This window comes from Boleophthalmus pectinirostris, unplaced genomic scaffold, assembly GCF_026225935.1.
Source record: "Boleophthalmus pectinirostris isolate CB_2022bp ecotype Guang Dong unplaced genomic scaffold, ASM2622593v1 HiC_scaffold_15, whole genome shotgun sequence".
Classification (NCBI taxonomy): Eukaryota; Metazoa; Chordata; class Actinopteri; order Gobiiformes; family Gobiidae; genus Boleophthalmus; species Boleophthalmus pectinirostris.
In genome coordinates this window covers 11066143-11091866 of record NW_026571070.1, presented here as the reverse complement: position 1 = coordinate 11091866, position 25724 = coordinate 11066143, and the positions used below count along the sequence as shown (strand labels likewise).

The following is a 25724-nucleotide window of genomic DNA, read 5'->3' as shown; positions in this document are numbered from 1 at the left end:
TTTTTTGCTTTTTTTTTTTTTTTTTTTTTGCATCTGTCTCAAAAAAAACAAACAGTAAATGCATAGAAATAATGTTGCAATTAGGGATATTGTAGTGATTTTGATAGATTTTGTACAGCATTTTATCTCAAGGTCCACAAATCTTAAAAGTGCACTGTGTAACTTCTCCATGGAGATGTTATTTCTTTGCTTGGAATGTTCCACAGTAGGGCATTACACATATCTGCTTCACATTTCCTCACTTACAACTGAATTTATAGCTTAAAAATACCTTAAAAACATGAATTCTTACCATGCGTAGCCTTGCTTGTCCATAGATCTGACCATTAAGCTGTCTCCATCGCTATTACGAAGTTTATTAACAAAAAAAACAAACAGTAAAATCTCCATGGAAACAAGCAGGTGATGGATTGATTCCCTAGAAAAGTTACACAGTGCACCTTTAAGATGAAGTAAAGATCACAAATTAATGTTTCCCATTTGTCAAAATAATAACAAAATACATTTATCTAGGATTAAATTTTTTATATTGGCCGATATCACTCTCTAGCAAATAATAATTCCAGTATAATACAGTAGCTCTAAAATGGGTTAGGTAATATGGGCTTTTTGTAGTTTATTTAAAGATTATTTTGTAATATTATCTACCGGTAAGTGTTGCTGTATCACACATCTCCAGGCCTGTCATGAGTACTGTGTGCCCAAAATGAAAGCAGCATTATAGTGATGAAAAGAGCAAGGGTTTTTCAACACTTCTCCAGGCAGAGCTCCAGTCCAGGCCAAACTGTGAAAGAGACTCGCAGTGACTCAACTCATGGAGCTACACAACAAACTGTTCATTTAGTGACTGTTAACTTCCCCAGGAATATTATAACCAAAGAAAAATGGCAACAAAACGGTCACTGAGGGCATCACAGAAACGCACTAATCTCTCTGTTAGACTTTCTCAACACCAGTGCACCCAGTGTCTTAATGAGACTGTAGAAAATTGCATATGACCTACAATAAAGGTGTATTGCGGAGCTTTTCTGGTGGATGGGTGGGTCCGTCACTGGCTGCTTGACTTCGTGGAGATGTTATTGCTTTGTCTAGAATGTTCCATGATGTCAAGGGAGACAACTAAAGGCTACATTACAGGTCATATCTGTGGAGAGGCAACCATATTCACAGAGAGAATTATTGTATTTTGGAGCAAAAGAAGCACTAGAGGTGTGTAAAAATATCAATATATTGATCTATTGTATCGTTAACGTAACGTTCTTACCATTGCTGGTATGTGCTGCCATTACATTACTTGTATTTGTTGTTTCTTACCATTGTCTGTTTCCTTAACTTTACCATTGTTGGTGCACTTATGTTATACTACCAAGCTATAACAGTGACTCTTGTCTGCACTTGTAAATAGTTTATATAGTTTAATTCAAAATGTCTGAAAAACGCAAAATAAGATCATTGTGTTAGATTATGAAGAGTAGGGGTGGGATTAAATAAGTTTCTTCTTCCCACTCCTTTTTGGGCAAAATAGTAATAATAATAGTTATTAGTAGTTGTTGTTATTTTCATTTCTATTATGATTTCACTTATGTCATATGTTCCATTGTATATAAATGTAAATCTTTACTTGCCCAAAATAAATGCATAAAAAAATTTAAAAAAATAAAAAATGATACAGTATCAATATCGTGAGCTGCTGTATCAATATATCACCAAGAGTATTTTTTGGTATATTTTACTAAATTATTTTGTTACAGTGCTACAGTTTTGTTGTTTGTTTAGTGGAAGGAAACTCTTTTATGCGACACATTTTCACCGTTTTGACCATTAAAATGTTTGTGTTTCATATGAACTTTGCAGAAGAAGTGGTATAACAAAGACTTTTAGTGTCACAGTCATGATATAGCATTTATTTTATATTGAACCGTATCAAATCGATTTGAAATAAATCGTATCGAATCAAAAATGCACTGTATCGAGATATGTATCGTGTCAGCAACTTCTTAATGATACCCAGCCCGTGATGAATAAATGCTAGATAGATGTGTTTAATGTCACGCCATGGAACATTCCAGGCGAAGCAATAACATCTCCATGGAGACAAGCAGGTGATGGACTCTCCACTAGAAAAGTTGTGCAATGCATCTTTAAATTTAGTATTAACATATGTAACTGAAGTGCTGCTACTGCCAATAATTAATGAGTCAACAGAGAACAAGAAAGTACAATGTGCATTCGACAATTCAACAATTTAAATGATAGGATGATAGAAGGTAGAACGACAGAAGAGTTAGGCTATTACAAAGTGCTGATCGTTATTATGAAAAGGCTATTAAAGGGCCCATATTACTCTATTTTCTGATCTGTGTCATAATGTTGTTTTCTAATAATGTTAATAATGTTAACTTGAAAACTACCGCTTCATGACATCACAAGGGGGAGCTGTGCACAGACTAATAAATAAGAATTACTCAAACATGAGTGAATAAAACAAAACACAACTCCAGGTAGGCTTTTGATGAGGTAACAACATTATACTTATTAAATTATAAAGACTAAAAGCTCACGAGGATCCATTTCATGTAATATAGGACCTTTGATCGATTTAATCCTCAATTTTACAGCAACTGGCAGCGGTTTATTTTAAGATCTCCTCAGTCTGTCTCCCGGGCTGCAGAGGCTGAGTCATCGTGAGCAGGCAGATTTAAAAAAAAACAAAAAACGAAACACTAAATAATTCAACGCATTTTGCACAATTTTCCCCAATGAATTTGAGAAAAAATATGTTTCACCCCAGTACAGCGATAATGTCTAAGCAGTTCTTGAGGTCAAAATAAGTACTATCTGCACCTAAGTGTGAAGCAGGAAGTGCACTGTTAGCATGCCAGTCATTGTTTGCTTTACAATGATGGAAAAAACTTTACTCTGGACTCTTAAAGTTGTGAAAAGCACTTATTATAAACTCATCATCGAGAATAATTAGGATGCTCTGAATGAATAATGTAAGTGAGGAATAACTTTTTAACGGTTTAAAATACATTTATTCTGTTTTTCCTGTGTTTTTAAGACCATAAAAATCAGGTACAGCGCCTTAAAATTAGAGCATACCAACTTTTAGCTTTTAAATCCAGTATATTGTTTAAGTTTAAGTAAAAAAACATGAATTAACCTTCCTAAAAATAATAACAAAATGTATTTATCTGCAGTTTTAATATTATTTGTATTGTAATTTTTGCAATATTATCTACTTATTGTACTTTATCTATTGTACTTTTGTCCTACTTTTGCCTTCAAACTAGAGCATTGTTGTATTTTTGGAGTTAACGCCCACATGCACAGAGCGCGAGGGAGTCAGGGGGAGGACTTGTTGCGAGTTCAAACAGGTTTTAAAGTTGTTTGTTTTTGTTTAGTGTTACAGGAGGAGGCAGAGGGACAGGTAAGGTCACACTCACCACCGGCAGCTCCGACTCGGGTTTGCGATGAGCCAGCAGTTTGTACGTCCTCAAGTTGTTCTCAAAACTCCTGAAAACACACGGTTTTAAAGAACATTATTATTGTTGCTATTTGTACCAACAAATGTCACAAACGGAAATTCACAAATGCAGAACGTGATTATTCCTCACAGTGGCCAGACCCTAGAACTTGGTGCTATTGATCCTTTGCGTTGACATCATGTTGGCGTTGTTCTACATGTATCTCTATGGTGGAATGTTCAGCAGTTACCATAGAGACACACTGCAAACATTTGCCCTGTCAAAAAAGTCTGAAAACTCAAGAAAAACTGATTTCACTGGAAATACAATGAATTAGTTGATAGGGATGTAACAAAAAATGAAATATCGTTGTATCGTATTGTCAAAGTTCTCACAATAATATCGGGAACCATCACAATATATTGAATTAAAAGTCTCTTTGCTTAAATGAAGAGTTATGGTGCAGCAAAAAGACAGAGGGAACTACATAGACCATGGTCCTTTGCTCCATTTCAGTGCAGACTACAAGAAGAAAAAACAGTTCGAAGCACTTTTAAGTCTTAGTTCTTTGGATTAAGTCTTGGCATTTTAAGGCATTTTAAGAGGAAAAAGTGGCATATTAACAAAATATTGCAACAAATATCGTACCGTGAGATGTATATCGTGAAAATATCGTACCAAGAGATTTGGATATTGTTACATCCCTGATCATGAGCCTCCCCACCATATCGTGAGCTTTCCCACGATATCACAATAAATGAGGTTCATACCGTGACGATATCGTGTCGTGAGACTTGGATGTCGTTACACTCCTACATATATTTATTTCTGCTAAAAATCTAAACAGGACGCTCGTATTGATCACAGGCTCCTGAAAATGTGTGTTGTTTAAATCCATTTTGTATTTTCCCTTGAGTTTTCAGACTATTTTAGCACTTTTTTGTGTCACCATGGTAACTGCTGAACATTCTGCCAGTAGAGGTGCAGAACTCCTCCAGCATGTTGTCACTGCAAAGTATCAATACAATAAAAATGTGCCTTTTAACAATGTTCATTTTAACTGCCCCCATCTGTATTAAATATTACTGGCCTACAGCAGGGGTGGGCAATTATTTATACCAGAAAATATTGTGGACAGCCGAGCCAAAATGCTTAACTCAATTCTGTATAATATTGTAATAATTGTATTTCTTTATAAAAAGCTGTAAATGTCATTGTTTTGACGAGCTGGTAAGACTGGTAAGAGTTTATGTTATGACTAAGCAATGAAAAAGTGAGGTTGCCTTACAAAAAATGTCATAAAATACGCCTCTAAAATAAAAGCAATGCAGCTTTAGTACATGCAGGAGGTAAAATTATAAAAAGTGTTTATTTTGTAATTCCAAATGAGCTTAAAGAGGCCGGTCAGAGTCAAACAAAGAGCTGTATTTGGCCCAGATCTGACTTATCGACTGCTGTCACGTCAACTGAAACCCAGACGTATTGGACGATTAAGTATAACAGCGTTGCATTTCAACGAGAGGAAGTTCCCAGGGGTTCAATAAATCCACGTGATATGTTTTCGTTGTTGCAAGCTCAGCATTATTTGATCCAGATCCAACTTCCCAGTAATATCAGGCTTATTTTCTTACAGCACATTATCGCATTGTTAGACCGACTGAACCCAATGGCCCAAATGGAGCCTAAGGATGTAGTGTAGCTCTTTCTGAAACACTAACAGAGGTTGGTATTGTGTTCTCAAATCTCAAATAATATTCAGTTATGTTAAACTTAAAGGGGCACGATGTAACTTTTTGCTTGGGGTCCTTCACCTACTTGTTTCTATTATATGTGTTTGTTATTGCTCTTCTTGAAATCTTCCACAGTATGACATTGGACAGCTCCACCTTACATTTATTAAATTACAGGTGGTTTTATTGCTCAAAAATACTTAGAAAAACAGGGATTCTGACTGCGAGCGGAGTCGTCTCTCCTCAGATCTGACTTGTAACTTGGTCTGGTTTGGTCTCCATGAAGATAAAAAAGGTTTAATGCCATACTGTGAAACACTCCAGACAAAGCAATAACATCTTCATGAAGAAAAGCATTTGACATTTTAAAGATACTAAATACAAAAAAGGAACCAGGATCAGTCGTTCGTCTCACCTGCCTCGAAGCTTCACCGCGTCCTCAAAGCGTTTCTCGTCCATCGCCTTTTGCACAGCTTGAGTCTGACAAAAAACAAGTAAAAAAATAACATTATAACTAGATAGATAGATAAATAGATACAGTAGACAGATAATATTTTATTTATCCCAAAGTAAATTGATGAATATTAATACTACATACCGGTTTGCCACTTCTACCACAAACTACTGATTAGTTGCAACAGGAAAAATAACTATGTTAGCTGCAGTAACAAGGCAATATGTAATGAAAATGTGTGTTTAAAGAGTGCATTTTACGCTGTTTTCTGATTTATGTTATAATCCTAAAGCCTGCACAGCTTTGGGCCGCTCCTCATTTCAGTTCTCTGCACCAAGTGACTGGAAACACCTTCAACACAAAGGGCTTGTCTGTAAAGAGTGACTTGAAGGTCCTGTTGGTGCATCACTCGTGGTCATTCTCTTATTTATGTTCTATGGTGGTGTTTGTTTGGTGCTTTTTGTTGTTGTGTTGTCCTGTCTTTGTGATAAAGCATGTGATCCCCTGTCCCAAGACAAAGACTTATCTTATCTTATTTTAACATACTTTAAAACTTAATTAGTTTTTACCTCTGTCAACTTTTAAAAACTCCATCCAGAGTATTTTACAGGGTCACTGCACATGCTTTTAACACTTTTATACCTTTAATCTGCAAATGTTTCTGTCTCTATTCCACAGGTGTCAAACATAAGACCTTTAATCTGGCCCTCGGCTGATTTTCGAGTAAAATATTTTAATCATATTTTCTATTAAAATATTGGTAATTTTCTGTTCCGCTTAGCAGAATAGCGTCTCCAGTGCCTCTGTACGTGGCCCCTCCCACCAGAGCAGCACAAATGAAGACTTGTCTCTTTCCAAACGCTCTTAAAGGACGATCGTTTTGACTGTTGAACGTGACACCCTCATCAACAAAATGTCCAAAATAGAAAAGTGGAGCCAAGTGCAGGATTTTCCAAGAAAAATTGACATATTCCTATTTGCATACAAGTTCATGTTAAAACATTGTGTTGAAATTGCATTTTTTTCTCATAATATTATAATATTTTGTAAAAGAAAGAGTTCATCAATTAAAAAAGATTTCTGTAATAGATTATAGATATGATAGATATTTGAACTTATTGTTATTTTTGGGGTATATATGCCATGAGTTTTCTGATCCGGCCCCTTTAGGATGAAAGTAGGTTGGATACGGCCCCCGGACCAAAATGAGTTTGACACCCCTGCTCTATTCACTGTTTTATATTATAGTTGTACAATGGTGTATGGCTAAAACTGTGTTTCCATTTTGGACATTTTCTGACCCAGTGAATATCTGAAAAACTGATTCATTTGGATTTTTTATTTATTTTTTTGTTCACTGGAATGACCCTCCTGCCTGATAGTACGACCAGTTAAAGGTGCATTGTGTAAATTTTTTGGGGGCGGGTACACCACATTGTTTTTGTTCAGGGAGATCCTTTGTTTATAAAATATGTGTGAGTGTGTTCTGTTTATGAGAAGGTGTTTTTAATTGACTTACCTGATAAAATATTGAATAAATACAAAAAAATAATGTTGTTTCCTCATCACAAACAGACCTGGAGTTGTGTTTTGTTTCATTCACACATATTTAAACACACAAACTCTGCATATTTAGGCTTCTCTTAAACTAAAAACACTTTGTTCGACCTTGTGACGTCTGTGGTAATACAGTAAGGGCTCCACTGTGTTTTTAAACTCCACACACCTTCAGTAGAATCATTTGGATAATTTCAGCTCAGGAAATGTCAATCTCTACCGAACAGAAGGTAAAAGGAGCTGTTAACTTGACATCACAAGGTCGAGCAGAGCATTTTGGGCTTTGGAGACGTAGACAGACTAATAAAAAAGGATTACTCAAACATGAATGAAACAAAACACAACTCGAGGTCGGCTTTTGATGACATAACAACATTCTAACGTGGTTTAAAGCTCTCAACAATTTTGGACCTTGAGTTAATTGGGACTTGAAGTTATATATTCACTTCTAAATTATGCGATAACCTTTTGGACCTAATAAATAAATACAATTAAAGCCAGAATTGCTACCACGGCCTTGTTCTGATGAGTTAACATTACCTCAGAGTGCAGCCAAGAGCCACCGATGCCAAACATTTAAATAATCATTAACTCTCGTCTGAGTAAAAAAAGCTCTCGTGGACATTAGAACCACTCCACGCGCAACGGTCTGTGAGGAAGGTCAACAGTATTCTAGCTTATGATTTACTCTGAATCCACTACTGTTTAAATACCGGATCATTCTTTGATTTGTAAATACTGTGGATGCTAAAAATATCTCACAGAATAGTATAATAGATCGATCTATGTTGACATTTTCTCTAAATCACCTCCAGCGCATTGTCATAGTTAAATAGAAAATAAGAAATATAAGACTAAAAGGTGTTAAAAGTGATGTAAATAACTGTATCTGTCATCTAGAATGTTCCACAGTATGACAGTAAACATAAGAATCTCCATGGACACTTGCAAGACAAATTACAGTTTAGAGTTTATGTTTTTTAATGTATTTTTCAGCAATAAAAAAAAACACTAAGACAGATGAGTTTAATGCCATACTGTGGACAATTTAAACCAAAGCATTAACATCTCCATGGAGACAAATAGGTTGCAGACCATCTCCAGAAAAGTTGCACAGTGCAGCTTTAAATAGCAGTAATCGTTGGTTAAACTGAAACGGTGCAAAGGATTATGGTTCTTGTAGTTGCTTTAGTTTCTAAGCTTATTTCACGGCACTAAGAATTTTTATTTATTTTTTGAAGTGGACATATTACATAAAATCAACATTTATGAAATGTAAGTTTTGAATAGGAAGTCAATGGGTGCATTTCTATTATTAAGCCATTTTAGATTAATATTGCAGTTTCAATTTACAATGCAGAAAATTAAAAATAATTGTTGTTAGTGACTAAATACGCAAAAGAATAATGTCGACATAGAGATGTTCTACCCAGAGACTTCAGGTGGAAATTAGCTACAACCTGGTACAATTCATCTCTCCTGTTAAATTTAATGTATATTGTGCACTGTCCCTGTCTCATTAAATAAATAAACTAACTAACTTTAATAATTTAATGATAGATGTGGGAAATTTCTGTTTAAAAAATAATAATAAAAAAAAATAATAGAGTCTAATAATACAATGCAAGTCTTTTGATAGTTTAGTGCAGGGGTGTCCAAACTATGGCCTGGGGACCAAATGCGGCCCTCAAACTAAATTTTGTTGGTCCTCAAGCTTCATGCTGAGATGTTCCAAATGATAATAAGCAGTAATTTTTACAGTAAATTTAAGTAGTTTAACGTCTATGACCTCAATAACCTCTTGTTGCATTATGATACAGAGCTCAAATTTCTTGTTTCTTTCTACTTTTTTTTTGCTACTTATTTTCATTTTATTATTACCATTCATATGTTTTAGTCTTTGTATGTCTTAGTACGGTGTGTGTGTCCTTGTGGGTCACTAAATTTTGTCTAAGTCTAAGTATAAATTTGTGTTTTAAGCCGTATTAAAGATACAGTAGCTCTCTCAAAACTATGTTAAATACACCGTTCTGAAAGACTCGATGTAGTGACCACCGTTTGTCGCCCTCCGTTTAAAATATGTGTCAGTATGCAACCCCTCTGTGAAAAAGTTTGAACATCCCTAGTTTAGAGTTTAGCGTTTGAGCCGTACCATCTGCACACACTCCATGAGAGGCAGGCGCACAGACTGGTTCCCCGACAGAGACACCACACAGGCCGGAGTGTTGGCTGTGGTCTCCAGCAGAGCAAGAACCGCCTCCACCCCCATTCGACTGGCCTGAAACAACAACAGACGAACAACATCAATACTGCAAAAAGATCAATACAGGCTTTTAAAAGGCCCTGGAACAGATTGTTTGGTCATGTATCAGCAGACTTTGTCTTGTCCTAGTGCACATATATTGGATAAGCAGCTTTTGAGGTCTGCTGAGTGCTGTCTGCATATAATTAGAAATCAGGAAGCGTGCTGTTTGCATGCTAGTTGTTGTTAGTGATGGCAAAACTCCACTTTGGTCTCTGAGAGTTGTGAAAAGCACTCAAAACTCATCTCAGTGAATAATTAGGATGCTCTGAATGGATAAAGTAAGTGAGGAATAACTTTGAACCATTGCAATCCATGAAAAACAAACTAGTTCTGTTTTTCACGTTTTGAAGACAGTAAAAATCACGTACAGCTGCTTTATTGTTATCATTTGGGCATAAACTAGCTCTGATATTGATCACTCTAAAACTATTCTTGGCAGTTCAAATGTCCTTGTGTGAATTTACTAGTTTTATTGATCGATATTTCAGTATCAACTTTTTTTTAACAACGATCAACATGTAAAATTGTTGCATATTCTCAAATATTGATTAAACTGATATCCAAACTGACAAAAATAATGGTACATTTTGGTTATTATTGAAGCATTAAAACTTTACAGGTTCACTATGTAACTAAAAGTGTCAGTGGTAAAGATAAATGACAGTTAAAATGTGCATTGTGTAACTTTTCTGGTGGAGAGTCCGTCAGATTTTCTTCATGGAGATGTTATTGCTTTGTCTTGAATGTTCCACAGTGTGACATTAAACAGCTCTACCTCACATTTATTCAATTGCAAGTGGTTTTATTTCTCAAAAATACACAGAAAAACAGATCTAACCTGTAACTTGGTCTGATTTGGGCTTCATAAAGATAGAAAGGTTTAATCCCACACGGTGAAACATTCCAGACAAAGCAATAACTAATAAATAATAAATAAATAATCTCCATGAAGGAAATTTGACGAACCCTCCACCAGAAAAGTTACGCAATGCACCTTTAAACTCTGATCCACTGAGGCTTTAATACATTGTAAATTATGTACATTGCTGTAGAGTGATTTTAACGTCCAACTTCACTTCTTTGAACAGGGCAGTGATGTACTCAGTGTATAAAAGGAAATATGGCTTCAGGCAACGACTTTCTTCTCTGTGTTTTGCCTCGGGCTCCAGAACTCCCATATTTCACCTCGCCGTATACGAACGTCTGAATTATGTGCGTGTAATATAAAAGAACACGATCCAACACGGCAGATTTCGTGATTTCGTGATGCTTTAGAAATAAATCCACAAACTCTGTTACATAACCACCTTACACAGTGGATCTCTCTAATCGCAGTGTTTTGTGCACAAATGGAGGCTTGGTATTTGAGAACAGCACTTTGTCGCTGAAAGGGCAAAAGGTTACTGGGGTCAGCGGTAGATTGTGCCAGATTCTACCAAATACACTGATCCATGCATAACTTAAAGGTCCGATATTGTGCAAAATTGACTCTTGTGAGATTTAAACCATGTTATAATGTTGTTACCTCATCAAAAACAGACCTGGAGTTGTGTTTTGTTTCATTCCCACATTTGAGTAATCATTTATTATTAGTCTGTCTACATCTCCAAATGCTCAAAATGCTCTGTTTCACCTCATAACACGGTAGTTTTCAAGTTAACAGCTACCTTTAACCTTTTGCTTAGTAGAGACTGGCAATTCCAGAGCTGAAATTATCCAAATTATTCTAGTGAAGGTGTATTTAAAAACATTTCGGAGCACTTCTTTTATTATTACATTACATCACAAGGTGGAACAGAGTGTTTTCTGTCTGGGAGAAGAACTAAAGGCCGCCACACACGACAGGGTTTTTCGGTCTTAAACTATTTTTAAACGCACACCACAGACATGCGAAAAATCTTATGAGACTTAAAATCTCCGATCGCAAAGACTGCAGCTTAGATACAAGTCAAAACTGTGTTATTACTATTAATGAAATGTTCAATACTTCAGATAAGTGATTTTTAAAGCATAAAAGGTTGAAGATAAAGTCCACAGGAAGTAGAGACACTATCGCTAATCGTGCTCTGTGTGGATGTAAACAAACACAGGTGAGGAACTACTCTGGCCTTTTTACTTTTAACGAACGCTTCAAACTGGATTAATTGCGCTGTTTTGTGGAATGGGTGTCATTATTTGCAGAGGATAATTTCTATGGATAATGTGGATGAGATGCTGCTGTTTATATTTACCACTTTTCGAGACGTGAGTAGTAATTATTTTCGCTATTTCCTGAGTTTGTGTTTTGCGTCTCTGTGTCCTCCTCTGCCCCTGACGCTCAGTATTATTGCCTGTCACTGTAGCGTTGCCGATGTTTAGTGGTTATGATCTGTCAGAGCAGCTCAGAGTCACACTGACACAACACACGAGGAGCAGCGGCTTCAAAATCGCACACGAAGACACAAAGTTGGGTCACGCCTCCCCAAACTCAAGGAGAAGCAAATCACAGCCAAAATTGGGCAAATTCTCCTGTAATGTGTGGCAGCCTTTAGCCTAAATATGCAGGTTTGTGAGTTAAACATGTATGAATGAAACAAAACACAACTCCAGGTCTGTTTGTGATGAGGAAACATTGTAACATAGCTCAGATAATAGACATGGGCCCTTTAACCACAGTATCTCAAAAAGGTAAGGCACAAATTTAAGGAATACATGCAAGCTGTTAATTACATCTTTATTACTATGAAGTACTGGCAATATTTTAGTATTTGTCCATTAAAGGCGCACTATGCAACTTTTCCTGCCACCTGTTTGTCTCCATGGAGATGTCACTTAGTTCGAACGTTCCACAATAAACAGGGTCACCTCTAAAAAGATCTGACGTGTTTCTTGCCCGGGGGCGTATCACCTGGTTTAATGCCATGTGGTGGAACATTCGGGTCAGTGAGATCTCCATGGAGACAAACAGGTGGCAGGAACAGTTGCACAGGCAGGACAATTTCTCGACTGGGAACAGGCAGATGGCCGACCCTCCACCAGAAAAGTTACATAATGCAGCTTTAGATAAATCTTGTCCTACAGTTGCAGTATTTGCATTAGGAGTATTTGGAAGGGATGCTACAGTACGGTACATAAACTATTAGTGGTGGGACGAGATATAATTCCCACAAGACACGAGATACGGCAAGATTTTGATCCAAACCAGTTCACAAATTTGGCCTAACTATTTTTTATTTCTTCTATTTAATACTTTTGTCGTCATTACGGTGCTGTGGTTTGTAACTACAGCTCTCCAGGAGGTATAACTCACCAGCACTTAACTTTTTTTTTGTCTAATCCAAATGTAAACACAAGCTCTCATGAGGTCATTTTCCACATGTGCTCAGTTTTGTGGCAGTGTGGCTTGTGGCACAAAATCCTGTCTCATCCTTATAAACTCTGGAGTTCACCGCTCGCTCCGGTTCCGGAAGTAAATTTTCATTTTTTCCATAGACTTTTCGAAAAAACATATAAAGCCCACAACAGATTTTTAAATAAAATTCTATGCCTTGTGGTCATTGCTTACCACATAGCTAATTATTTCCGAGCAAGCATTCGAATTTATAGTAAAAACATTTTTTTTCTGAAAGTCTATGACTGTGTCTGAATGTCCAGCTTAGCCACTAACCCAGGGGTGGGCAAACTTTTTTACTCATGGGCCACGATGGGTTCTAAAATTTGACAAAAGGGTCGGACCAGGAGCAGATGGATGGAGTTTTTTTTTGTAATCCACCTCATAAGTGAAAAAAAATATCCCATAATCGAAAATCATTACAAAGCATTACAACAAAATATCTGTCTTTCAAGTCCCACGGTCTGACTTTTAAAACAAAGAAAATGATTATTATTATTCAAGTTTGGTGGGCCAGATTAAAAAGATTAAAGGGCCACATATGGTCTCCGGGCCGTAGTTTGCCCACTCCTGCACTAACCCCTCATTCACTACATAGTCCTACACTCTTTGGCGCATTATATAGTGCACTCACTGACAGAGCGATTCGGACACGCACTTCATTCGGGTCATGTGACTTTGGCGACTAGGTGAAAGAAAGTCCGCTAAACTTTGAAAAAAACTTGATTTCTGTAATAAATAATGTTGAACTCAGACTGGCACATGAGTATTTATGGACTAATAATAATCATACGAGTTTTTGTCAAGCTGAATTTCATGTAAACAAACTGGATTATTTGCTTTTTTGTACGAGATGTGGAAATTATCGCTCTTCTAACAGCTAGAGCTAAGATCAGAGTGTTTTATTCAGAATCACGGATCTATAATGCCATAAACCAGCGCTTTCATTCAGTCGTGTTGTGTCCAGTTAAACACACTGTTTTCTCGACTCTCGTAATGCGTTGTGATCTATATTGACCGGTCTAATGGCCACCGATGACGACTACTTTTAAAGGTGCATTGTGGGAAATTTTCAGTGCACTACTTTTTCACTCACTGGACATTCAGACACCCCTAAAAATTGTGTGACCCCTAAATAGTGCCCTAACTCAGGAATATTGTGGAAATTCGGACACCGCCTAGGAGAAAAATGAATGGGAAATGTTGTTCTGGAACTGCTGGAACCACTTAGTTATTATTAATTTTTCATCCTTAAACTATATGTTACCCTAAAACATACAATATGAAACAAAAACAATGATTAATACATTTTTAAATGAATATCTACGTACCAGGATTCGGTCGAAAGCAGACGGCGTTCCTCCTCTTTGCACGTGACCTAAGATTGTAACTCTTGTGTCAAAACCCAAGTTCTTGACGACAAGCTGGCGAGAAACAAAGACACCTGCATTACATCTATATCTATGTTACGTTTCTGTATTACGTTCAAATGCAGCAAAACATCCATGCCCATACAAAGAAAAACAACAGACCCTTTAAAAATTTGTTAAGATGTTCAAATTCTGTCATGGAGGCAACTGGAGACAAGAGTGAAGTGGGACATGAATGTTATTTCAATCGAGAAATGTGGATTATTAACCAGAGAATATTACAAAAAAAGATAAGATAAAAGTGATATAAAAGTGATATCATGGTTTAAATACATTTACAGTTGTATTTTACGTTCATTTATTATAATTACGTTTTTAATTTAATTGGAGATTACAATATTTGCCATTTTTGATGAAGCCAAAACCACAACTTTTTTGTTTTAACGGACAATACTTCCAGAAACGTTGACCCACAATAATGTTATTTTTAATCTTATTCCCATATATGTTCAATACTTTCCAAAACATTATTTTTTGTAAAGCTCAAACACAAATTTGAGTTTTAAAATAGCATTGTTTCCATTATAATGATAAGCAAGCTAAGTGACATTGGAGAATTCAAAATGGCTTTTTTTTTTTTTTTTTTGCTTTTTTGCTCAAATTCAAACGTTCAAATTTCTATCTGATCTCAGTTAATTTTATTCACAGATATACAAACATACTTGACCACAAATATATTTTTTAGAGTTTTGAAATTGCATAGTTTCCATCCATTGTGATGATAAGCAAACTAATGGTGCGTTCGATTATCCGTCCGACTCGGAGGTTCAAGGACTTTGCCTAACGACACGCACTGACACTCCCCTCCTCTGATGTCGCAACTCGGAAGAGCTTGGAGGACACCAAGCAAGGATTCTGAAATAGAATCCAAGATGGCTGTGCCCAGTGTCAGTTTTAAAACTTATTTATTTAATGAGACAAGGACAGTGCACAATCTACATTAACCATAACAGGAGGTTGTAGCCCGATGAGGTTCATTTGGTCTTCCGATAATTTATGTTATTAGGTTCTTTTTCCAGACCAAGAGTTTGTTTTCATACCTGACAGTGACAGCGACGTCACGTGAACACTCTGAAGAAGAGCGCTAGTGAGCAGTCGAAACTGTCAGGTATGAAAACAAACTCTTGGTCTGAAAAAAAAAACTTAATAACCTACAGCATTGTACCAGGTTGTAGCTCCAGTGCTCATTTCCACCTGTCGTCCCTGGGCAGGTTCATTGATTGATTGTAACATTTTATTTCGGCCTTTGTTATCAACTGTTCTTCCTGGAGACCTGTGTGGCATGTTTTGGGGTTGATGGGAGAAACCAAAGTGCCCGGAGAAAACCCATCCAGACAAATATGAACTTTTTTCATTGTGTCTGGACTCTTCGGTGGTTTAAATGACAATTTCAGTCGCTCGTAATGTTACTGCCTGTGGGGATGGTGGTCGGTGTTGTGGTGAGACCAAAATTGAACAAAGACTTGTTTTAAACCGGCGTTGCTAAACGTGCTGGGGGCTGCTAACAGAAGATAAGCAACAACAATTACAGCTTTCCGGTCGGCGTCCACGTTTTTCTCCAAGTCAGGAACACATAACAACATAATGAAACGCTTAAAGTAGGAACATGACGTCGTATCCGAGATCCGAGAGGGAGACGGATGGATAATCGAACATTTGGAAATTCAAAATAGCTGCTTATTTTTGTTCAAATGTGTATCTGATGTCATTTAATCCCTAAAATCTGTGTTATTGTCCTCCATTTTGCCTCTATTTCTAAATTTTGAACACTCACACGAGAACAGCATTTTAAAGGGTCTATAACACAAAATGACCAGTGTAAAAAAAAAAAAAAAAAGTACATAAATAAATAAAAAGAGCTGAGATGAAATTGAACACGAGACAAAAACCCACAAAAGCAGAGATAAAGGGGAAACAGCAAAGCACTCTAGCAAGCCTCTCTAACTTTTCAGTCATGTTAGCCCCAACACTGAAGCACTACTCCACTACAAAGAAAAACCACCTCTGCCATTACAAGCATTTTAGTAGCAGATTGTGATCCCTTTATTCTTATTTAAACTCTTTAATCTTACATATATATATTCTTAAAAAAATATATTGTGGAGTTTAGTATAGCAGAAGTGGTGAAAGCAATGTGTTTTTTGTTTTTTTTTTTACTTACAAACTACTCAGGGTGTTTTGACAAGTGCATTCCAAGAAACACAGCAACAAGATTCAACAGCCACACCAGTAGGGGGCAGCGGTGGTAGGTGGTAAACAGGAGGTCCAAGCTTGGTTTTTCAAAATAAAATGGGAGCATACAACAACGCCTCTGTACTTACATCCTTCACATAATCAGTAGTTATGGGTCTGTTGTTTTGGTCAATCGCACCCTCGGCTATTATAATGATATTGAGTCTTTTCATTCCTGCTCGGTTCTACAAAAGTCCAAGGGGGGAAAGAGAAACATGACAGAAAACTTAGACGTTGGCGTTGACATGGGCTTTCAAGAGCACGGCGCCTGGAGACCGGAGATTGCGCTGTTAATAAAGTCTTACCGCTAAATGTTTTTAATGTCTGTAATTAATTCTGCTGCTACTGGGAGCGTTGGCAGGAGCAGTGTGTACTTTTCAGAGCTGGATTAATCCCACACAAACTATTAATATGATAAATGACTGTGATTTTAAGGCTATGTTCACACTTCAGTAAAACAAGTGTGTCTACAATATTAAATAGTTGTTTAATGAGCATGTAGACTGTACTATTACTGTTTTATTACCTTAAAGGTGCACTATGTCACTTTTTGGTTGGTTTCTTACTGTTCTTACTTTACATTTATTCAGTTACAGGTGGTTTTATAGCGCAAAAATACCTTGAAAAACAACATTCTGACTGTGAGCGGGGTCGCCTCTTCACGGATCTGACCTGTAACTCGGGCTGGTTCAGTTTCCATGAAGACAGAAAGGTTTAATGCCATACTGCGAAACTTTACAGACAAAAAATCCTAACATCTCCATGAAGAAAAGCATTTTACAGACTCACCACCACCAGAAAAGTTACACAATGCACCTTTAGAGGACCTACATATGTTTTTTCTCATCCTCAGTTTATGGACAGAGCTATTGTGAAACCTTAAAACCTCCAGAATTGACTCACTGAGCTGCAGAAGCTGCACTAGCACTGACTAATGGGTAGTAGGGATGTAACAATAACCGAAATATCGTGATATCGTATCGTCAAAAGTCTCAGAATAATATCTTGAGCTGTTCCTTTGCTTAAATGTTTTACAGCAGCAACAGCTTATAAACATTGTGAACTACATTTCCCATGATTCATTTCAGTGCAAACAACATGAAGAAATATGTTTTTTACTTGAATTCTTGGGATTATGATGGAAATAATTCACACCAAAATCTTGTCAAGGTATTTTAAAAGCAGAAACATGTCCCATCTACAAATATATCAGCCTTTTCAAAATATCGCAATAAATATCGTACCGTGAGATGCATATCGTGATAATATCGTACAGAGAGATTTCGATATTGTTACATCCCTAATGAATAGCTACAGCATCTGATTTTTTCGCTGTGAGGATTCAGATTAAAGCGAGCGATTTTAGGTTTAAACCAGCTGGATTTTAGCAGTGAATCTGGCAACCCACATGAGACTCACGTGAGGCTCATTCTGCTTTCTAATCGAATGATCATCTTGAGAGCCAAAATACCAAATTAACAATAACATCAACAACCTGGCCATTATGTGCAGTGTTTTTGTGTTTAAGTATAATTCAACACTGCAATTTAAAAGAATGTACAAAAATATAGGCCTGTCACGATAACAAATTTTGAAATGTGATGTATAGCTGAAGTAAATATAGACGATAAACAATAATACTGAAGTCAATGAATGTAGAATATTGTTAAAAAACGCAAACTGCAATAAATAAATAACAGAATGCAGCACTTACGTAGTTAGTTTGTGTCTATAATGAGTCATAGAAGTTAATAATTTAACCCTCTACAGCTCAAATCTCTTCTTAGTATAGAAAAATAACCAAACTTTTCCCACTACTGCAAGGAAAAAATACCCAAAAAGTATTGTTCCATCTGTCATGTACTGTACTGAGTGATAAGTTGATGTAGTATTCACTGGCCTCACTAAATATGCCATGAAACGAATGAAGGTTTGACCTAAGTTCTACTTCCTGTTTGAAAAGTGACTGGGACTTGTACCAAAAACAGGAAGGCTACTATTATTTTGGTCCAGTCAAAAGTTCACAGCTGTAGCTTTCTGTCAAATGCTTATTTCCATGGAGGTGTTATGTTCCGCAGTATGGTATTAAACCTTTCTATCTATCTAGAACAAACCAGACCAAGTTACAGGTCAGATCTGCGGAGAGGCGACCCCGTTCACAGTCAGAATGTTGATTTTCTAGGTATTTTTGAGCTATAAAACCACTTGTAATTGAATAAATGTAAGGTAGAGCTGTTTAATGTCATACTGTGGAGCAATCCAGCCAGAGCAATGACGTATCCATGGAAACAAGCAGGTGACGTACCCCCCGACCAAAAAGTTACACAGTGTACCTTCGAGCAAAATAACAATGGGAAAGCTGCAAGATTTGATTTCAAAGATGTGAAAGCGCCGTGAACTCGCGCCAAAAGATAAAAATAGTAACAGAAATCTCACGACGTAAACTAACATCTGGCAGTGTGAACATAGCCCTAAATAAAACAGCACTTGGGTTGCGAGTTGAATTCCCTCGGCTGAGGCCTCCATGCTCCTGGTTTCCCCTTCTCTTTGACACAGATGTACTCACTTCCTTCACAAACTAGAGGTAATAGGTTTCCCATGTCTGTCAATGGCTCCCTCTGCCACTATGATAATGTTGAGCCTGGTGCCCCTGGAGCGCGTCTGAATATAAGGACAATATGGACTTTTACATCATACATATAAATACATTACAGGCAATATATTATAATAAAAAGAGATTTATGATTCTCTGTCAGTGCGGTTTAATCAGTCCTAGGTGGGGCTAGGCGAAACAACTAACATTTTAGATTTAAAGAACACATATTATGCAATGTTGTGGCTTTAATTCCTCTTTAAACATGCTTTTCACCACCTTTGGATATTTCTTTTTACTTATAATAATGTATATATTTGGAAAGTATACTTAAAACTTTACTTCTGTTTCCAATTTGGCATTTAGACATTAAAAATATACATTTGAACCTTAGCATAGGAGAAGTCCAGAGTTTTATCTACAACGTAACAATCCTGGCAAAATGCAAATGGATATTTTTAAGTGATCAGTAAATACAACTTTGGATTAATAGATTCATAAACCAAGCGTGGATGAAGCAAAAATACAACTCCACATGTCCTTTTTGATGAGGGAACAACAATATAACATGACTGAAAGCTCAAAAACAGTACATTTTCCATAATATGTGTTCTTTAAAAATATCTATTGAGTTAAATGATTGATACAACCTTAAGGACTGTTACTGGAGTAAACTAAATAATTAACTTTTAACTTTCAGTAAATGTAAAAGGAATTGGTGCCTATGGTTTATACAGTATATCACATAACGCTTATTGTTTACTATGTCGGAGGAGAAAATCAGAGTTAGATACATATTAAACAGACAATATAAATAATTTCCAGTTGTTATAAAGCTCGATGTTGTTACCGCAGACAGTTTTTGACACATCTTGTCCTCCCAGCCGTCTTCAGGAGGCATCTCTGGAATCAGCACCCAGTCTGCTCCACACGCCAGAGCACTCACCAGCGCCAAGTACCTTCAAAAACACAAGACAGATTATTATTAGAGCTGTGGTTGACTAAACAAATTCAAGACAAGAAATGCTGGTCGATTAGTTGACTAAAAAGAAGCCGTGGAAAAAGCTCTCATATACCTGAATAATTTATGATCTGACCAAAACTACACTCAAAATACTACCCACAGCACAGAAAAGTAGGAAACTATGTATTTAAATGTAAAAAAATCCAGATAACACTCATTCTCTTTCTATTATACTGTTGTGCATATAAAATTCTTATAATAATAATTTTAAAAAACAGGTCAACATAATACAAATTTTGGTCAACTAAGACACCATCTACTACATTAAACTGCTCTGCTTTACATTTATGAATTTACAGGTGGTTTTATAGGTCAATAATACCTAGAAAAACAGGTATTCTGACTGTGAGCGGGGTTGCCTCTCCACAGATCTGACCTGTAACTTGGTCTGGTTTGGTCTCCATGAAGACAGAAAGGTTTAATGCCATACTGTGAAACATTATAGACAAAACAAAAACATCTCCACGGAGAAAAGTGTTTGAGGGACCCTCATCAGAAAATTTACACAATGCTCCTTACATGACTATAAAGGACCACAGCTCTAATTAATATGGATCTCTGTCTTGTTTCTTAACTCTTTCCCCCCTGGACGCCGACTAGGAACAACCCATACATATGTTACTAGGGCTACCCATAGAGCATAATTGCATAAAAGAAAACAGACTTCCACGAGTGATTATAAATGATTTTTACACTCATGAACTTAATTGTAACACAGACATATTTGGTATCTCTGGAAACCTCAGACTCTGAACTCTTCATTTATGGATGTTTAAATGTGATTCAACTCATTTATAGGTGTATAACAGCTCACTGAAAATGAGAGTTTACCTGGTCAGGTGCAAACTCGAAAACAAAAAACTACATTCAGCATCTGATATCTGCATGTTCTGAGTACTATATTCATAAAAAATAAAAAATATACTTTGTCAAAGTATTTAAACAGATTTCATATCACCAGATACAGTATAGCCAAGTGTGCCACCTGTTTTTACCTGTTGTACACCTGTGTGCACCCAATTCATTTTTTTTCCATTTAACTTATTCAACTTATTTTATTTATTCAACTCATTTAGCTTATTCAACTAATTTAGCTTATTATAATATAATAATATAATAATAAAACTCTTCCCCGTCAGTGTGTGTCCAGTATTTGTCATCTTGGTTATTTTCTCGTGTGCAGAGCTCCACATAAGCGTTTTTTCTGTAGTGATTCTGTTATACATCGCATCTTGGAAAAAAAGACTGAAATATTTTAAACTGACTGGGCCATGGGCAATCAGATAGTTTGTTCGGATATCGCAGGACTCCACACAGACGCATCAGCGGCATTCTCATCCTTCTCCCCGAAAGTCCCTCGCTTTCGCTGTTTTCCACTTTATAATCAACTTCAACATCATCACTTTGAAATCTATAAAAGTCACTTTCTCTAAACTTATCCATAAAATACGTCCGCTCCTCATTATTTCTAAAACCTGCGCCGCAGCGCCGCGATCTGTGTTTCGTGTTGTGTTTTTTCCGGAAGCTACCATCGTCACTATTTCGATTAACTTCGGAAAAAATCGGCGAAAACATATCCTTGAATCCTATTGGTCAGTCTAGTGTGGGTTGTAGTGGCCCCCACCGATCACAGTCTCTGTTTAAATGTGAAAAACCGAGCCATTTCTAAAGGTCGTCAAATCTCGTCTTTAGTGATACGGCGGAGGTGTCAAAAGTCGTCATTAAGGGTTCAGGGGGGGTCGTCAAATGTCGTCTTCATGGGGGAAAGAGTTAAGATCAAATTCAGGTTTATAAGTATGCAAAAAAGTCCATTAAAATCGTACTTACCCACAGTGTCTGCCCATGACCTCCAATACAAAAGTCCTCTGGTGGCTGCAACATAAGAAACTTCTCAGTAACATACTTGGTCTCCATCTTGAAAACATCACTGAAGTAGTTTTGGTTTCATTCACGTATTAGCATCATGTTGCAAACAGATGCACATCTAATTTAACTTTTACAGATGGACCATCATCAAATGAGGCCTACAGATGGCGATGGTGAAGGAGCTGCATGTATAATTTAGTTTGATTAGATAATATTTCAAACATATGCTCCAAAAATGATAGAAAATACAAATTACAATGCAAAACCCATATTTTTAAAGGTCTTATATTATGGAAAATGGATTCTTGTGACCTTTAAGCCATGTTTTCACACCCTTATTACTAGATTTGTCCAATTAAATGTAGATGCTATTGATATTAAACATACCCCATCAAGTGCTTATTCATTAGAGGTTTTTCTTTTTCCCAAAAATCCAAAAATTCCTTCTGTGAACGTGTGTCTCACCTCTGTGCTGTTGTCATAATGGCGTCCACCACTTCGATGATCCGGTGCAGGGCTGAGTCGGTGCCGATGGTCATGTCAGTGCCACAGAAGTCGTTATCGATGGAGCCGACCATCCCCACGATGTGCAGAGCCGAGTATTTCTGAATAGACTCTTCTTCAATAACACCTGAAACGAACCTAATGGTGAACTGCTGTTTTCTCTCAGTGAAAAGTGTCCCGTTTCAAACAGATGCAGACGTGATAGGATGTTTTGGTAAAAAAGTTCAAAGTTCAAGAGGAGCAAGAAGTAAACTGTGAAAGCACTATAAAAAATTTGACCCTCTTCTTCCTGTTTTTCTTTTTACATAATACTCATTTAAATGAAAATGAAACAAACCAAGAGATTCTAATTTCCTTGTGACATGTAATAACACACATACATTATTTATAGAAAAGGACAGAACTATATTGTCATCTGGTTGTTTTTGTTGTGCGTGAGCCTTGGGAATGCAGGCCACAGCTGTTAGACTTCCATTGGGTTTTTGGAGTTATTTTTGCGCATTTGAGAGATGTTAATATCACAAGTACATGTAGGGGTTGAGTTCACACTTCCTTATTTGGTCCTGACTTGACCTCAGTCTTGATGTGGACTTGTTTTGGTCCCTCTTCTCATCCTTGTTTGGTCTTGTTCTAGTCCAGGTTTAGTTCCAAGATAAGCCTCATTTTGATCTGATAATGATGTTTGTGTAAGTGTGGCCGAACTTCCTTGTCAAAGCCTGATCTTGTCAGAGCTGGTTAGTACTTGGATCAGAGGCCAGGGTGCCACAGTGGAGCACCAGAGGCAAAAACCGTTCTTGTGTACTTAGGCAAGACAAGTGTGTGCGTGAGGCTCGCTTCCATCAGTCTGCCCCAGTGAGGTGTAGTGCAGATAGTAGTGATAGTAGATATGCATCCACTGGTGTTTCTGTAACATAAATTGCATGGAACCTAATTTCCAATCTTTGGTCTTGTAAACTTCAAATTCCAGACATTAAAGCTTCTTATAGTTTCTTACATTTATTTTTTTCACCAGTAGATGGCAGATCTGAAACCTGTTCCCCTCAGCTGGCCTTTGTTCAGACTCACCCGTTCTCTCTGCTTTTCTTCTCTTAAGCCAACGATTTCACACTATCAAACAGCAGTAACGTAGATAGTAGTGGTGATATGTGAGAATGCAACAAGAGCGGGTTTAGGGCATGGATCTATTAAAATAACTGGATAGAGTATTGCTGCTTGTAGCTTCCTCCAGTTGACGTAGTGGTCACTCACTGGGACTTCAGCGGAAAAAATCCCCTGGGCTGAGAGAGGATTTTTTTCATAGAGCACAATATAAACACTGACAGGGCACCTACAACCTTCAAAAATGTCGAGTTTGTTGGCGATTTTTACCTATTTTTAGATCATACACTTTTTCTCAGCTCAAAACCCTTCAATTGTCTTAAAAAAACGCTTTAGAATTGTTCGCTCCGGCTCCGCTCTAGCTCCTCTCGCTCCGATTGGTCAAAGCGATCACGTGATACACAAGCCAGCTCTCATTCGAGTGTGCCCGCGGGAGAAAAGAGCACTACCGCACATGCTCAATCAGCCCAGAGCCACCAGAAGTACCTCGCCGGGGTAAAGGCTAATCTGGAATCATGCGCCACTGACCTCGGACATTTTGAAACCCCGGGGCTTGGTCTAGGGATGCACAGATCTAGCTTTTTCTGTTACGATACGAATGATACTTTGACTTTTATCCGATATTAATCAATTAAACATTATGAGACCAACATCAGCCAGTAAATAGTCTTATTACATCTAATAAAATGCCCAACCAGGACACTAACTGAACCAAAATTATGGAGTCAACACACGCTAATTGGGCGAAACATGTTGGCTTTGGCCATCTAAATAACGTCCTTTTAACTATACTTTTCCTCATGCGGTTTTTACTTTGTTCTTGGGAGTGCCTGGATTTTGTTGTGTCTAACGATCCAGCTAATTTTCATGGATCTGCACTGATATCCGACACCAGTATCGTGTCGGCGCATCCCTAGGCGGATCAGCCAGACTATTTACGGATAATAGCTTTAGTTTTCATCGGAAAAACATGGCATATAATTTTCCAACACTCGACAAATCATCATCATGAAATGTTGTTGACAATTTGAAGCCAAGTATCATAAATAACAGTTGATAGCAAACCAGTATTCCCACCACATCTCAAGGCCACTTCCTGGTTTATTTGTATTCTTTTGGCTGGGAAGAATTCTAAACACATTGACGTTTATTTGTCCTGGCGTACCCTGCTCCACCAGCTCCGTCAGAAGTCCGCTCCACTCTTCTCGGAAAAGGTTCGCGCCGGTCAAGCTCCCGTCTCCTCCGATTACGCACAGGTTTGTGATGCCGCGCTGGACCAGGTTGTGCGCTGCCTTCAGGCGTCCCTCGTGTGTTCGGAACTCTTTGCACCGAGCGCTACCGATAACAGTGCCCCCCTGGGAATACAGAAAAGGAAATGGTTTCAGGAAATCAAATATGCAAGATATAATGTAGTGAAAATCTGCATATTTATATCATCCATAGGTCAGACGCAAGAATAACAGGGTCTGAGTAAATTAAAAGGTGTGAACCCATTAATACATTTCAGTTTTTTTGTTTTTTTTTTCTCATAAGCAGCCATATTTGTTTTGATATGAGTACGGGTGGACCATTCATGTCCCTGATTGGCTAATACACCTGTCAATCACGCCCATCTGAACTTTTTTCAGAGATTCAGCGGTGGCCAGACTCACATCTTCCTAAATTATTGAAGAAGTTTGTAATCTGGACCCACGAAAAAAGGTCCGCCCTACCTGGACCACTACAGACAGACATATTTCAGATATAACTGTTAGTCATCGCCCACGTACCGTCTCTAACTCTGATGTTGGACAAACAACTGTCTGGGATAATTACAGAGAGCTGTTTCAACATAATTCTAACTCAGCAGCGTCTGTAATTGGATTAGATTTGGATCTCTGGCAATTTTCCTCATGGTGTATACATCTAGTAGAGCTGGGTATCATTAAGAAGTTGCCGATACGATACATACCTCGATACAGTGAGCTTTCAATTCGATATGATACATTTCAAATCAATATGGTAACGATTCGAAAGGGTTCAATAAAAAATAAAGGCGAAATCATGGTTGTGATACTAAAAATCTTTGTTAAAGGTTGTATGGAGGATTTTTTT

General features: G+C 37.3%; 1 protein-coding gene across 3 annotated transcripts in view; it reads right to left on the bottom strand.

Moving 5' to 3' along the window:
- The window catches only part of pfkpa (phosphofructokinase, platelet a), a 103186-nt gene that overhangs the window by 49715 nt on the left and 27747 nt on the right, over positions 1 to 25724 (bottom strand). For all 3 annotated transcript variants that reach the window (XM_055151107.1, XM_055151106.1, XM_055151105.1), the window contains exons 4-12: positions 24796 to 24985; positions 22494 to 22659; positions 21990 to 22034; positions 19989 to 20097; positions 16635 to 16730; positions 14215 to 14307; positions 9361 to 9486; positions 5613 to 5677; positions 3447 to 3516 (exon numbers count right to left, since the gene is read on the bottom strand). In XM_055151107.1, coding sequence (XP_055007082.1) covers positions 3447 to 3516; positions 5613 to 5677; positions 9361 to 9486; positions 14215 to 14307; positions 16635 to 16730; positions 19989 to 20097; positions 21990 to 22034; positions 22494 to 22659; positions 24796 to 24985 — 960 coding nt within the window. The remainder of the gene's footprint in view (positions 1 to 3446; positions 3517 to 5612; positions 5678 to 9360; positions 9487 to 14214; positions 14308 to 16634; positions 16731 to 19988; positions 20098 to 21989; positions 22035 to 22493; positions 22660 to 24795; positions 24986 to 25724) is intronic.